Raw genomic sequence first — 14,075 nt, forward strand, 5'->3', positions numbered from 1 at the left:
AAGCTTCGTCTGCTTAAGAATACTATCGTTGTAAGTTGTCTGCAAGCTGTGCTGCAAGATAGCATCTCATTATTTGTACAATGTTCACTTTAAGAATTAGACTTAAGAAGGTGTGTAAGAACCGGTTGCGGTGGTGTGATGTCACGTCACGCCTCCAGCCAGTGTGGTTTGAAACGCCTTCAGTTGTATACCCGCTCCCTTCGCGGCCTACTCGGTGAGTTTTGAGCCGAATTTAGTTTTAGATCTGGTATATTGTTTCTTGTATGTCATAATGAATTTAGCCTTAAGCTGCTCGTATTTCATGTTCAGATTATTTGTAATTCTGTATAAAAGCTGTTAGTAACGAGCGTCGCTCTGGATTGTTTTACAGTTTTTTCATCTACTACTTCTACTCTTCCTCCCAATTACTGTCTGCTGCCATGGTTTCAATGGCAGCATCTGTTGTGTGAAGATGAGAAAGTCGTGTTTTCTATTGCCAATAAACGTTAGCGACGAGCACTCCGTGGATCCTTAACCCCACGTTGTTTACGTTACGTAATCCATGAAAAGAGGGCACTCGTTACGCTAACCCCCTATGCGTAGCAGAGTAATCTGTGAAGCCACATAATGTATACCTTTATATTTAATGCATCTTACCTCATCCTTACTTTCCAATTTAGAAGCCATTTCAAGCAATGAATCTGCCATATTATTCACCAGTGATGAAGGAAATACCTGCAACTGGAAAAAAAAAATAATAATGATGTATTTTCTAATCCTGAACCAAATTTAAGAATTAAACTCCTATCACTGGTGAACTTACGCACTACTCCTTGAAATAAGAATCATGTTCCCTTATCTGATGTTCCTACTATTCCTTTCATTTCAATATGATAAATCACTGGATACATGCTGAATCATATTTATGTAAAGCCTCAGCACAGGCCCAAACTGCAGCCAGCCAATCATCCCTTGGCATGGGCCCACACTTTAGTCAGCCAACCAGATCCCTGCTCGCATACAAACTCCTTGCATACATGGAAATAGCAATTGCATTCCCATGGACTCCCTCAATCCACAAGCAAGCTTCTGATTAGTCAACCACACTCCCAGCTGAGCTCCACATTTTGTATACAAGTAGTGTAAACCCAATAGAGCCATTCCAACTTACTTCAACATTTGATGGACACCTAACCTGTCACGCCTATTTGAACCTCCAAATACTAATTAAACTTTCCATATTAACATCTCTGCCTACATAAATTATATCAAATTTCTTCTTGAGTATTCTTACCTTAAGTAATCTAAACTTAATGACAATCCGGCAAGAAACCTTCACAATGAAAGAGAAAGTCTTTATTTGCTTTGTTGATGGTTTTGTCCTACTGTCCCATGTTTCAAAATACTCTGCAATACCATTAATTACATTTCCCCATGATGAACTCAGGTCCTCTAGCATAACCTGAGAAAATCTGTAAAACAGGATTATAGGCAAGTTAAAAATAAAAAGTTACATATACATACATACGTACATATACCAAGGCTTTTTCCCCCTTACAAGGGAAGCAGCCAAAAAGGAAAAGGCATAAAATCATTCCCACCCATTCCATCCCTGAATACACTCCACACCCCTCCACCCTCCCTCTCAAAAAAAAAAATCAAAAAAGTTACAGATATGTTAAAAAAAAAAACATTTTTATTTTTCCATTTTTTGAGGAAGGATGGGAGAGGACAGAAGATAGGGGTGAATGGAGAATGGTTGTGCATGGATGATGCTGTGACGCATGAGGGGGAGTGGGTGAGGGATGGGGGGTGAGGGAGTATGTGTGAAAAATAAATTGATGCAGCCCAAAGGGATTCTCCCCATTTTCTTCATTTCTGCATGAGAGGACAGAGAGGGGAGTTGCCGATTTAATGAAGCGGCCTTGCTGTGGATGTGCTGTGTCTTGCGACACTGCTTCTGACCCAGGGCAGTGGGCGAGATGCTGGGATGACCTGTCATCCAGGAGGAGCCAAGATAAGAAGGAGGGAAAGGGGTGGATAGGAGTGGAGTATGTGGGGATGGAATGGGTGGGAGTGGTTTTTATGCCTTTGTTTTTTGGCTACCAATCCTGCAACAACCATCGAGGAATCTCCCTCCTATCCATAGCAGGCAAGATCCTGGCTTGTGTCCTTCTCAACCACTTATTGGAACACCTGGAGAACTCTGGTCTCCTCCCTGAAAGTCAGTGCGGCTTCCGTGCAGGTCGAAGGACCATCGACATGATCTTTGCTGCCCGTCAACTCCAGGAGAAATGCATTGAGCAATATCGCGACCTCTACATGACCTTTGTTGACTTGACCAAGGCCTTCGACACGGTCAGCCGAGCAGGGCTCTGGGACATCATGGCAAAATTTGGCTGCCCCCGCAAGTTCATAGCAATCGTCCGTCAGTTTCACAATGGAATAACAGCCAGGGTTCTAGACGACGGCGAGCCATCTGAAGCCTTCCCAGTTATCAACGGAGTCAAACAGGGTTGTGTCCTGGCCCCAACTTTGTTCAGCATGATGTTTTCGGCAATGCTGTCTGATGCCTTCAGAAACAGCAAATCCGGCATCAGTATCAGATACAGATATGACAGAAAACTGTTCAACCTAAGAAGGCTGCAAGCCATCACGAAAGTGAAGGAAACTGTTGTTAGGGACTTCCTGTTTGCCGACGACTGCGCACTTAATGCCAGTGATGAGCAGGAGATGCAACAACATATGGACATATTTTCCTCAGCCTGTGACAATTTCGGTCTTATCATCAGCACCAAGAAGACAGAGGTGATGTACCAGCCAGCACCAGGAGCCACAGATCCAGGTGAACGGACAGACTCTCCAGGCAGTTGACACCTTCACATACCTGGGCAGTACCCTCTCTCGTAATGCTACCATTGATGCGGAGATCAATAATAGAATCTCCAAAGCAAGCAGCGCCTTTGGGAGACTGAGGAAGAATGTCTGGGAGAGGCGTGGAATCAGTCTCGAGACAAAGCTGAAAGTCTATCGAGCAGTCGTCATCACCACCCTTCTTTATGGCTGCAAAACCTGGACAGCATACCGAAAGCATGAAAGGCAGATCAACCATTTCCATCTCAGATGCCTCCGCAACCTGTTACACATCCGCTGGCAGGACAAAGTCCCCGACACTGAGGTCTTGAAGAAAGCAGACATCCCTAGTGTCATCACCACCATGCGCAAGGCTCAGTTAAGGTGGACAGGACACGTCTCCCGAATGCCAGACAACTGCATCCCAAAGCAGTTCCTCTATGGCAAACTTTCCCATGGAAAGTGAAAAGTAGGTGGACAGAAAAAGTGCTTTAACCACTTCACTCCGGGCCAAAATCTCGCAGGCAGTATTAGCTGCCAGATGTACGATGTTGTGTCATAATACTCGCATCATAAAAAATAGTCACCGCTTATATCGATCGTTCTCTCTTTCACCCGTGAATTTTGATAACCATAGAAAATGTGATGAAGCCAGTTTAGAGAGTATGTCAGTTACGCAGGGACAACTACAATAAATATAATCAAGACGCCGATATGGCAGCCTCGCGTATCCACTTGCTCCCCATGCCGCCTACGTAGGCGGCACCGTATGGAAGGGGTTAAGGACGGTCTGAAGGTCACACTCAAGGATTTCAGCATCAGTACGGAAACCTGGGAGTTGCTCGCTGCTGATTGCCCCTCCTGGCGCAGCGCTGTAGCTGCAGGGGCCTGTACAGCGGAACAGCAGTGCCTCCATCAGACCAAGCAGAAGCGTCAGGCAAGAAAGGTCAAGACATCCGGCACAAACACCATGGCTCCTACCCACTTTTGCCCTACATGTGGGAGGGGCTTTCTCACCCGGATAGGCCTGGCCAGCCACCAAAAAAAAACAAAAAACAAAAAAACTCTTGTAAGGGGGGAAAAAGCCTTTGGTATATGTATTATGCATGTATTTTTTGCATCCAAAAGAATATAAAGAAGAGTTCAGGATGTCCTGTTCTTAGGGGAGAGTGGGGGAATATTAGATCATTTCATGGAAGATAATTGAAAGTGGAGGATAGATGGAAATAAAGGGGAAAAGAGCAGAAGGTAGATATGATGATGATATGGTTTAACGTCAAAAACTCCCCACTATCAGAAGGCTAGGATAGTGCCCCTCACAGAGGACTTTATAGCGTGGAATTTACTGAACCATGCCCTTGGTTCAACTTCGCCAGTGGCAGGACTCGAACTGCCATCCTTTCGACCTTCACTGCAAGTAACAACGCCCTAATCCGCTCAGCCAGCAAGCTTCCCTAAAGGTAGATATGCTTAGAGTAAATATTTTAAGGAATATCTTGATATATTTACACTAGGCATATCTACCTTCTGCCCTTTTCTTTTTTGGGAATGGATGCTAAGAGGAGATTGTATGAAGGAGTGATTGTGCTGACAGCATTGTATGCGGCAGAAACATGAAACAATAGAGAGGAAGAGAGAAAGAGTTTAAATCCATTTGAGGTGAAATGTCTGAGAAGTATGGTAGGGGTTACTAGGCTGGATGGAGTGAGAAAAGATGTTAGGAAGATAATGGAGTTGGATAAGGAGTTGGGAGATAGGGTTGATGAAAGAGTATTGGGATGGTTTGGACATATGGAGAGAATAAGTGAAGAAAGATTAGTAAAAGAAGTGTGGAAGGCAGAGGTGGAAGGAGTGAACATGAGGGGGTGACCAAGGGTGAGATGGATGGATGGGGTAAAAGGGTCATTGAGAAAGAGGAGAATGTCTGTTGAGGAAGGAAGGGAGAGGACAGAAGATAGGGGTGAGTGGAGAATGGTTGTGTATGGATTATGCTGTGATGCATGGAAGGGAGTGGGTGGGGGATTAGGGAGTATCTGTGAATGATATTTTGATGTCCAAAGGGATATCTCCCCATCTTCTCTTTTTCTGCAAGAGGGGACAAAGAGGGGGAGAAGCCAAGAAAAGAGGGAGGGAGGGGTGGAATGGAAGTGGAGTATATGGGGATGAAAGAGGTATTTACCTAGTTGTATTTACCTGGTTGTATCTTATGGGAAGGGGAGCTATGCTCATTGTGTCCCATCTTTGTATCTGACAGTATCTAGTCTTCTCTTAAATTCATGTATGGTATTTGTACACAGTACTGTTTCATCCAATTCGTTCTAGACATCCACCAATGTGGGGAAAGCTGTTCTTTTTCAGGTCCCTTCTATAACTGTCCTTGAGTTTCTTTTCATGTCCCCTTATATTTCTCTTATCCCAATTCAGTAAGTCTTCTCTATCAAGGACTTCCATACCTCTCATGGTTCTATAGATAGTCAATAGGTCACCTCTTTCTCTTCTTTGTTCCAGAGTCAGTAATTCCATCTTTGGCAATCTCTCCTCATATGACAGTTTGAAAGTGTTGGGGCCATCTTTGTAACTGCTCTTTGGACTCTTTCAATTTTCTTTATATTCTTTTTAGTAGTGGGTGTCCATAGTGTCGCTGCATACTAGTCTTGGCCTCATCAGTGTGAGAGAGGAAAGAAAGGGTAGTGATTGGAAGTGGAATGAGGAGTTGGTATGTGCCTTTTGACTTGGCTACCTCCCATGGTATATAGATGGTCACATATGCAAGAATTTTGGGGGAAAAGGATAGAATGTGTTGTGGATATATGAGATTTGGGGAAATCCATTCAGGGCAGTCAAAAGTTTGTGTACACGAGGGGTAAAGTTTGTGTGAGGGTAGAATTGGAGAGAGTGAATCGTCTGAGGTAAAGATGGGGTTACACTAGGCTTGCATAATGTCACTGTGGTATCTCCTTATAAGAGATGTAGCCACCCAAGGTATGCATCGACCCCATCAATTCCACTCCCATTTTATCACCCATATGTAGGATGGGTGGGTTGGATGCATCGTTTGGTATAATATCATGGTATCACATTCATTTATTAACCACTTCCATATGGTGACGCCTACGTAGGCGGCATGAGGAGCAAATGGGTACGCGATGATGCTGAATTCGTCATCTTGATTATATTTATTGTAGTCGTACCTGCGTGACCCACACACTCTGTAAACTGTCTTCATCATATTTTCTATGGTTATCAAAATTCACGGGTGAAAGAGAACGAGCAATAGAGCAGTGACTTTATTTTTTATAATGCAAGTATTATGACGCAACATCGCACGTCTGGCAGCTAATGCTGCCAGACGTGCGATGTGCCCCAGAGTGAAGGGGTTAACATCCTTATGAGGAAAATTGCATCTATATCCAAATATCCACTATTTGAATGGTCTTTCAGTTCTGTAACCCTTTCAGTTACCAGGATATTCCTGTACTGGGATGGTTTGAGCCTATGTAAACAATGAGTGAAGAAAGACTTGCAAAGAGTGCAGAAGGCAGAGGTGGATGGAATGAACTTGATGGGAAGACCAAGAAAGTGAAGAATGGATGAGGTGAAAGGGGCTTGGGTACAAGGGGTATGTCTGTCATGCATGAAGGGAGGGGGCAATTGATAGGTGAGTGGAGAGTTGTTGTGAATGGATGATAAATTAACATGACCTTAAAGGGTTTCTTTTATTCTGCTATGTAAATTTTAGAGTGGATGAGGGGAGGAGGGTCACCATGTAATGAAACTGTGAGAGTAAATCAACTTTGGCTCTCAGACCTTCCTGTGAAGGTACTGTCTTGCTGCATTTCTCCTGACCCAGGCAGTGGGAAGGGGACAGGGATTGGCTTTCATCCACAAGAAGCATAAAAGGGCAACAAAGGGTGATGGATGGGTAGGTGATTACATGCTTTGGCTGGCCACTCTTCTTATAAGGGGGATGGGAGCTTTCGGTAAATGTATGTATTGTGATTGAGTGTCCTCAAACAAAAGCAAATTTTGAGAGCCAACTTTTATCATGCAATCACACCTACCTGCCAGACAGCTTCCACTGATGCGAAAAATCTTTTTCCTCTACATTACCCGGCTGTCTTTTGTTAAGTGTAGCAGACATCACTTCTTCAGTCACTACCATCTCCAAAACTTTGCAGCTAATCTGGAAAATTATACATTATTTGTATTTTCCCATATAACTGTGAAAAAAGAATTGCACTTTACACTCATGCACACATATTCTTCTCTTGTAACCAGTCTATTTCCTCAGGTAAGATAGTCAAAAAGACAAGAGAATCTTTACTTCTCTTTTCTTTGTACCTCTCATATGATTCTCTTGTCCCATTTTGTAACCAATCTGTGAATGCTTGCTTCTTCTCTTTTACAACATAAGAACATAAGAATGAAGGAGACTGCAAGAGACCATGAGGCCTACACTAGGCAGTTCCATGTCCATTACCACCTGTCATCCCCATCCATAGTTGTCTGTTCCTTGACCCCTACAGTGTCAGCAGCATACGTCGTATGCCGCAATTGTTTTATGGATTGAGCATCAGCAGCATAAATCATATGCTGCAATTTAAAAAATTATCCAAAAATAGGCATTATTATGTCGAGGGTCAAATCTGTGGTAATGACCAAGTAGCCCTATCCATTGGCTATAAAAGGCACCCAAATTTTATTTATTTATTGACAAAACTGGCAACCCTGGCAGCAATTTTTCAGGGGTAACCTGGGGTATAAAAAAAGGCCTTTGGAACATAATTTAGGTGATTCTGGTGTACAAAATAAAGTATGAAGAGGTGAAGTTGTACTTTGGCAGTTAGGCAGGTGCTATTTAGTACATATTCAGACATATAGAACTGGCAATTTCATACTGCCAATTTTTGTAATAAATGTGTAATACAAAATGTGGCCAGGCAATAATGGTGTGATGGATGCTTACTAAAACATTTACCAAAACAATAAAAAACACCTCAATCACCTATCCTCCATGAAATTATAAGAAAAAAAATTAATTTACCACATAAAGTGATAAATATTTGCCAAAAAATCCACAAAAACTATTTATAAACACGTTTTCCATAAGTGTCAGACTATTATGGGTGACTGTACATTGACTTGAAACATCATGTCAAATTCCTTCACTCTCTGAAATTCTAACAAAGCTTCCCTTAAAAAATACGACCTCATTCAACCCACGTGAGGAGCAAAAGACAGTCTACGGATGTTCTACCAAACTTTCGCAAACATACCTCGACAAGATTTACCCAGTTTCTCCACTCCTAGGCTAAGGTGAATCAAAATATGCAAACTTTGTTGGTTTTATATCATTTTGAGTTGATTTAAGCAATACAAAAAAATCCACTAGGGGGGAGTATATACAACATTCGCCTGGTAACATACAGGTTAAAACAACCGATAGTTTCAGTTACTAAGTCTATTCCATTCGTTGACCACCTTATAGGAAATAGGCAAGAATTGGTTTACTAACCAATTCTTGCCTATTTCCTTCTTACATCTAAATTTGTCCAGTTTAAATCTATTACTGCGAGTCCTGCTGTTATCTTAATATGATGACCTTGTTTGCATCACCATTGTTAAAGCCTTTGATCCACTTAAACACCTCTATTAGATCACCTCACACTCTGCGTCTTTCTAGAGAATGTAAGTTAAGGTGCCTATGCTTCTCTTTGTAAGGTAAATTTCTGAGCCCTTGAATCATTTTGGTCATTCTTCTCTGTACTGATTCTAGTGAATTAAATGTCCATTCTATAAGACGGAGACCAAAACTGTACTGCATAGTCAAGGATGGGTCTAACTAACGTTAGAGTTTGATAATTACCTCTGCACTATTCATAACCATCCTAGCAATGAAACCTAATGCTCTGTCTGCTTCATCATCCCACCACTCACTACCCTTCCTTCTATTTCTTCCCATCCTCCTTGTTCCACACACCAACTTTGCACACCATGTGACTCCCTCCTTGAACCATCTCCATTCCTCCTCCACTCCTAGTTCTATTCTATCCATCACTCCCTCCCACTCTTCTCTCAGGTTTTTCTTGTACTCATTCTCCTAATTACCTATCTTCTGTCCTGTTCCTCTTTCTCCATCTATCCTCCATTCTCAACTTACCTTCCATCAAAAAATTATTCAATATTCCCCACTCTCGAACATGTACATACCTCCAAAACTCTTCCTACTCTTCTCCTGGTTACCACTATATAGTCCATTAAAGACCTATCTACCATCCTTCCATCCTCCACCCTCTCCCATGTGCACTTATGCTTGACTTTCTTCCAAAGCACTGTATTTGCTATCATCAACTCTCTAGACACATCTCTACCATCATCTCTCCACTACGATTTTTTCCTGGAACTCCATACTTCCCAACCACTTCGTCTATTGATTATTTCCTACCCTTGCATTCAGATCTCCCAGTATCACTACATTGACATTTCTCCCTAAACCCTCTATGCACTCATTTAACCACTTCACTCTGGGCCAAAATCTCACGGGCAGCATTAGCTGCCAGACGTACGATGTTGCGTCATGATACTCGAATTAAAAAAAATAAATTCACGGCTGTATCTCTCGTTCTCTCTTTCTCTCGTGAATTTTGATAACCATAGAAAATATGATGAAGCCAGTTTACAGAGTATGGGGGTCACACAGGTATAACTACAATAAATATAATCAAGATGCCGACATCAGCATCCTCGCATACCCACTTGCTCCTCATGACGCCTACGTAGGCATCACCATATGGAAGGGGTTAAATCTATCCAAAAAGCCTCCCTTTCCTCTACACTCTTCTCACTACCAGGCCCATATGCACTTACAAAAAAAAACACATCTCCCTTCCCAGTTTCACCTTCATCCACATTAACCTTAAAGAAACCTCCTTCCACTCCACCACACATTTACCTATTTCTTCACTTACTAGTATAGCCACCCCTTCTCTTCCTCATTTTCTCTTCACTCCTGACCTCCCAACTACACTTCCAAACTTAAACTCAATCCTTCCTTTCAACTTGGTTTCACTCAATACCAACACATCCATCTCTATTAAGCAATGTAAATCTAAGAAATATCACTTACAAAACACTGCATTTCATTTATATTAGCTAATTTATTAGTATTTATGCATTTTTCATCTACTCTGCTATTAGTTTTTTCATACAGAGGGTAATTTTTTTTTTTTTAGCTTTGCAGCTCAGTATCTTGGCAACCATTTTTGTCACATTAATACTTATAACTCATAAACTTCTTTCTCTACATAAATAATTTTTGTCTATCCTTTTTTCTCATCATCATCATATACCAAGGCTTTTTCCCCCTTACAAGGGAGGTAGCCAAAAAGGAAAAGGCATAAAATCATTCCCACCCATTCCATCCCTGAATACACTCCACATCCTCCCTCTTATCTTAGCACCTCCTGGATGACGGGTCATCCCTGCACCTTGTCCACTGCCCTGAGTCAGAAGCAGTGTTGCAAGACACAGCACATCCACAGCAAGGTCACTTCATTAAATTGGCGACCCCCCCTCTCCATCCCCCCAATGCATAAAAGGAGAAGATGGGGAGAAATCCCTTCGGGCTGCATCAAATTTGCTCACACATATTACAGTAAACTCGCGCTTATCCGAACGCGTTTTAACCGAATAATCGCATTAACTGAACATTTTCTCAATACGGTAGCCATCGCTTCAACCGAACGTATTTGGATCTCAACCGAACATTCAAACACCCTGCCGCCTCTTCCACCACCCCTGCGCCACCCGCAAGCTTCACCAAGTGCTCACACGGTGGCAGCACACTCCATGTTTACACCAGATCGACTGTTTGGCGGTACATACATTCGTGAGTCCTCTCGGTGACGATACAGTATCACAAGCTCTCCTTAATTAAACATTTTCTCTTTATACTCTACAGAATATGTTTATGAACTATTATAAGCATTTCCATGTGTATGTTAAGTTTACAGGTATGAATATTGCAGCTGACATTACCGCATAAAAATCTACGGGAATGAAACATACAAAGTCGGATTGACCGAACATTTCGGTTAATCGGACATTTCTAATCCCCCTTGGAGTTTGGATAAGTGGAAGTTTACTGTACCTCACTCCCCATCCCCCCGTCCATTCCACCTCATGCATCACAACATCATCCTTTTTTCTAAATCACCATATTGAATTATGTCTCTAAGGGCAAAACTATAGCTTTTAGCAATAAAAAAAAAATTACACAAAATTTGGGTGTTCACAAAGAAAAATCCAGTATGGTGGACCTTTTAGATATAGAGTAATAACAAGATAATCTTTATCAAAGCTTCTAGTAAAAAAGAAAAAAAAAAAAAAAAAAAAAAATCGGTTTTATATTTTCTACTAAGATCTAATAAAAACAATACTTTTTCCAATAAAGTTCAATAAAAGGTGGCACAGATCATTTTTATGTGGTCAACCATCTACAGAAAATAAAAATTACCTACATACATATACCAAGGCTTTTTCCCCCTTACAAGGGAGGTAGACAAAAAGGAAAAGGCATTAAATCACTCCCACCCATTCCATCCCTGAATACACTCTACACCCCTCCACCCTCCCTCTTATCTTAGCACCTCCTAGCACCACCTAGTTTAATTATTTTGATTAACACATACCGACATCCTTGAAGACAATATTTCTACTTGGGGAAAGTTACTTGAAGGTATGAGATATGTTGCCAAATGACATAGGAATGCAAGTTTCTGGTTAGAGAAACTTTAAACAACCAAGAGATGATACAGATTTTATCTGTATAAATTGTGATATGAAAACCGTGATGATCTGGATTAGGTAGGGCATTCTATTGGATTTAAAATTCAACATCTGTAAACATAAGCAGGAAAAGAGATAAAGTATCACAAATTATCTCAATTCCATAAAAAATATGGTTATGATACTATGTTCTATGAAAAACTTTATACATACCTCTTCATGGGTCCAAATATTCTTCAAGATAAAGGCTCCTAGAGCTAATGTAATATCTTTAAATGGATGAGCAGCATGAATGAAATAAAGGCTACTGATGCAGTCAATCATTGCATTTTGACAAGATCCTGTAAAAACAAAATAGCTGAATAATATAAAGGATTTCTTTTGAGGAAAACCAATCATATACAACATCAAACACCATCTATTGCACATTTGATCTTAAATTTTGCAAAAGTTCAAGATTCACATACATATATTCAAAGGCCTTTTCCCCTTTACAAATAAGATGGCCAGTCTAGCCATGCACCCACCCTCCACCAATCCCACATTCATCCAGCACCTATGTCCTTTAATTTTAACTCCTTATGGATGAATGGTCATCCCTACCCACTGCCCAATGCCTGGACAAAAAGAAATGCAGCAAGATACAGCACCTCCACAGTAGGGCCTGACAGCCAGAACTGGCTTATCCCAACTATCTCAATACATGGCAAACCCCCCTCATCCACTCATGAGTAATACTAAGAAGACAAAGAGAAATTCATTTGGGCTGTGTCAATTTCTCATCCCTTCACAACCACTCGCCACTCTCATCTATCTCTTGCCCTCTCCTTTCCCTGCTTGACAAATATTCCATCGTACATCAGGCAGTTGATGTTGCCTGCAAGAATTTGACTTTTATTGAAGAGGTTAATGTTAAATTGGTGTGTGCACTCTATAAACCACATGGCCAAATAGGTGCCTTTTATAAATACACACCAAGATTCATGACAACTTTCTCCTCTCACATACCCTTCCACTGTCACTAATTACCTCAGACCCTCCTCTTTTCATTACTAATACATACTTTGTCTTCACTCTTTACTGGTTGTTCATGATAAATATTCTCCATAGCTGAGGCTAAGTGATCCAAATCCTTTCCATCATGCACAGATTTCAGACCAATGAAACTATTATTTGTGCACAGGTTGACCTCCAATTTTTTGCATAAAATTTGACTTTTATTCAAGTATATATCTATATAACAAGGGCTTCTTCCTCCTTACAAGGGAGGTAGTCAAGTCAAAGGCACTCACCCACTCCCATCCACCACCCTCGTTTCCCTCTTATTTTAGCTCCTCGTGGATGATAGGTCATCCCCGTCTCCAACCCACTGCCCAGGTCAGAAGCAATGCAAGATACGGCACATTCACAGTAAGGTCACTTCATTTACACAGCAAACAGTAACCTCCTATCCGTCCTTTCAGGTTGCATCAAAATATCATCCACACACAACTACTCCCCTCCCCCAACACATCCTGCCCTCTCCCTTCCTTGCTTGACAGACATAGAGAAAAGAGAAGACAGGGAAAAAAATTCTTCAGGCTCCATCAAAATACTATCTATACACAGCTATTCTCCACTTACCCCAATCCCATGTCTGCTCCCTTACTTGCTCAACAGACATTCCCCTCTTGCTCAAAGGCCCCTTTCACCCAATCTATCCATCTCATCCTCAGTCATCTCTTCAAGTTTACTCCATCCATCAAGTATACACAATACTTAAAAAAGAAAAGAAATATATATATATATATATAAAGAAGCTTACTAGACAATTCAAAATATCCTGGTAAAGTTGTAACAACATGTGTTATATCTGAAACTATCTCCAATGTAAGAAAATATGAAAATTTGTTTAACAAGTTCTTCAGCCTCTGAAGCACATCACACACACTATGATGCATATCACTAATTAGGCTCTTTTCTGAGGGTATACTTCTTTTTGCAACTTCAAATATGACAGCTTGAATACACTGAAGAAGGTAGTCTTGTGTCTGAAAATAATGTAATACATATTCTTACAATTAGACAAATTACACATATATCCAATGCATTTTAAATCACTGTATTGTGTGACAATTCTTTCTTAATCTTTTTTCCCATTTTCACATCAACATCCTTACTTTCACAACCATGAACAAACATGACTTTTTTCAGTAAACAATCACATATATACTTACCTGGATCAACTGTGGAACAAGACTAATGTTGAACAGATGTGATATACCATTAAGGGCAGCTAGCTTGAGGAAGTCATCCCCAGCCTCAAGACACTGGCAAGTCACAAGCCAAACATCTTCCATTCCACTTGTGCAGTATAAATTAATATAGTTTCCAACACCACACAATACCTGTAAATCATATGGGATCACTCTGAGGTTTTGAAAAACCCTACTTTGGTTACTAAAATAACCATAAAC

At 41.1% G+C, this 14,075-nt stretch overlaps 1 protein-coding gene across 4 annotated transcripts in view; it reads right to left on the bottom strand.

Annotated features, from left to right (window-relative positions):
* The window catches only part of LOC143037248 (serine/threonine-protein kinase atr-like), a 144,077-nt gene that overhangs the window by 119,698 nt on the left and 10,304 nt on the right, over positions 1–14,075 (bottom strand). For all 4 annotated transcript variants that reach the window (XR_012967459.1, XM_076205391.1, XM_076205379.1 and 1 more), the window contains exons 5-10: positions 13,836–14,006; positions 13,424–13,649; positions 11,833–11,960; positions 6,894–7,015; positions 1,274–1,451; positions 637–720 (exon numbers count right to left, since the gene is read on the bottom strand). Coding sequence is in view for 3 of the 4 variants with exons in the window: in XM_076205391.1 (XP_076061506.1) it covers positions 637–720; positions 1,274–1,451; positions 6,894–7,015; positions 11,833–11,960; positions 13,424–13,649; positions 13,836–14,006 (909 nt within the window). In the remaining variant the exon portion in view is untranslated. The remainder of the gene's footprint in view (positions 1–636; positions 721–1,273; positions 1,452–6,893; positions 7,016–11,832; positions 11,961–13,423; positions 13,650–13,835; positions 14,007–14,075) is intronic.

The sequence above is a fragment of the Oratosquilla oratoria genome, chromosome 2 (genome assembly GCF_046742065.1).
Source record: "Oratosquilla oratoria isolate Oo_2021 chromosome 2, ASM4674206v1, whole genome shotgun sequence".
Classification (NCBI taxonomy): domain Eukaryota; kingdom Metazoa; phylum Arthropoda; class Malacostraca; order Stomatopoda; family Squillidae; genus Oratosquilla; species Oratosquilla oratoria.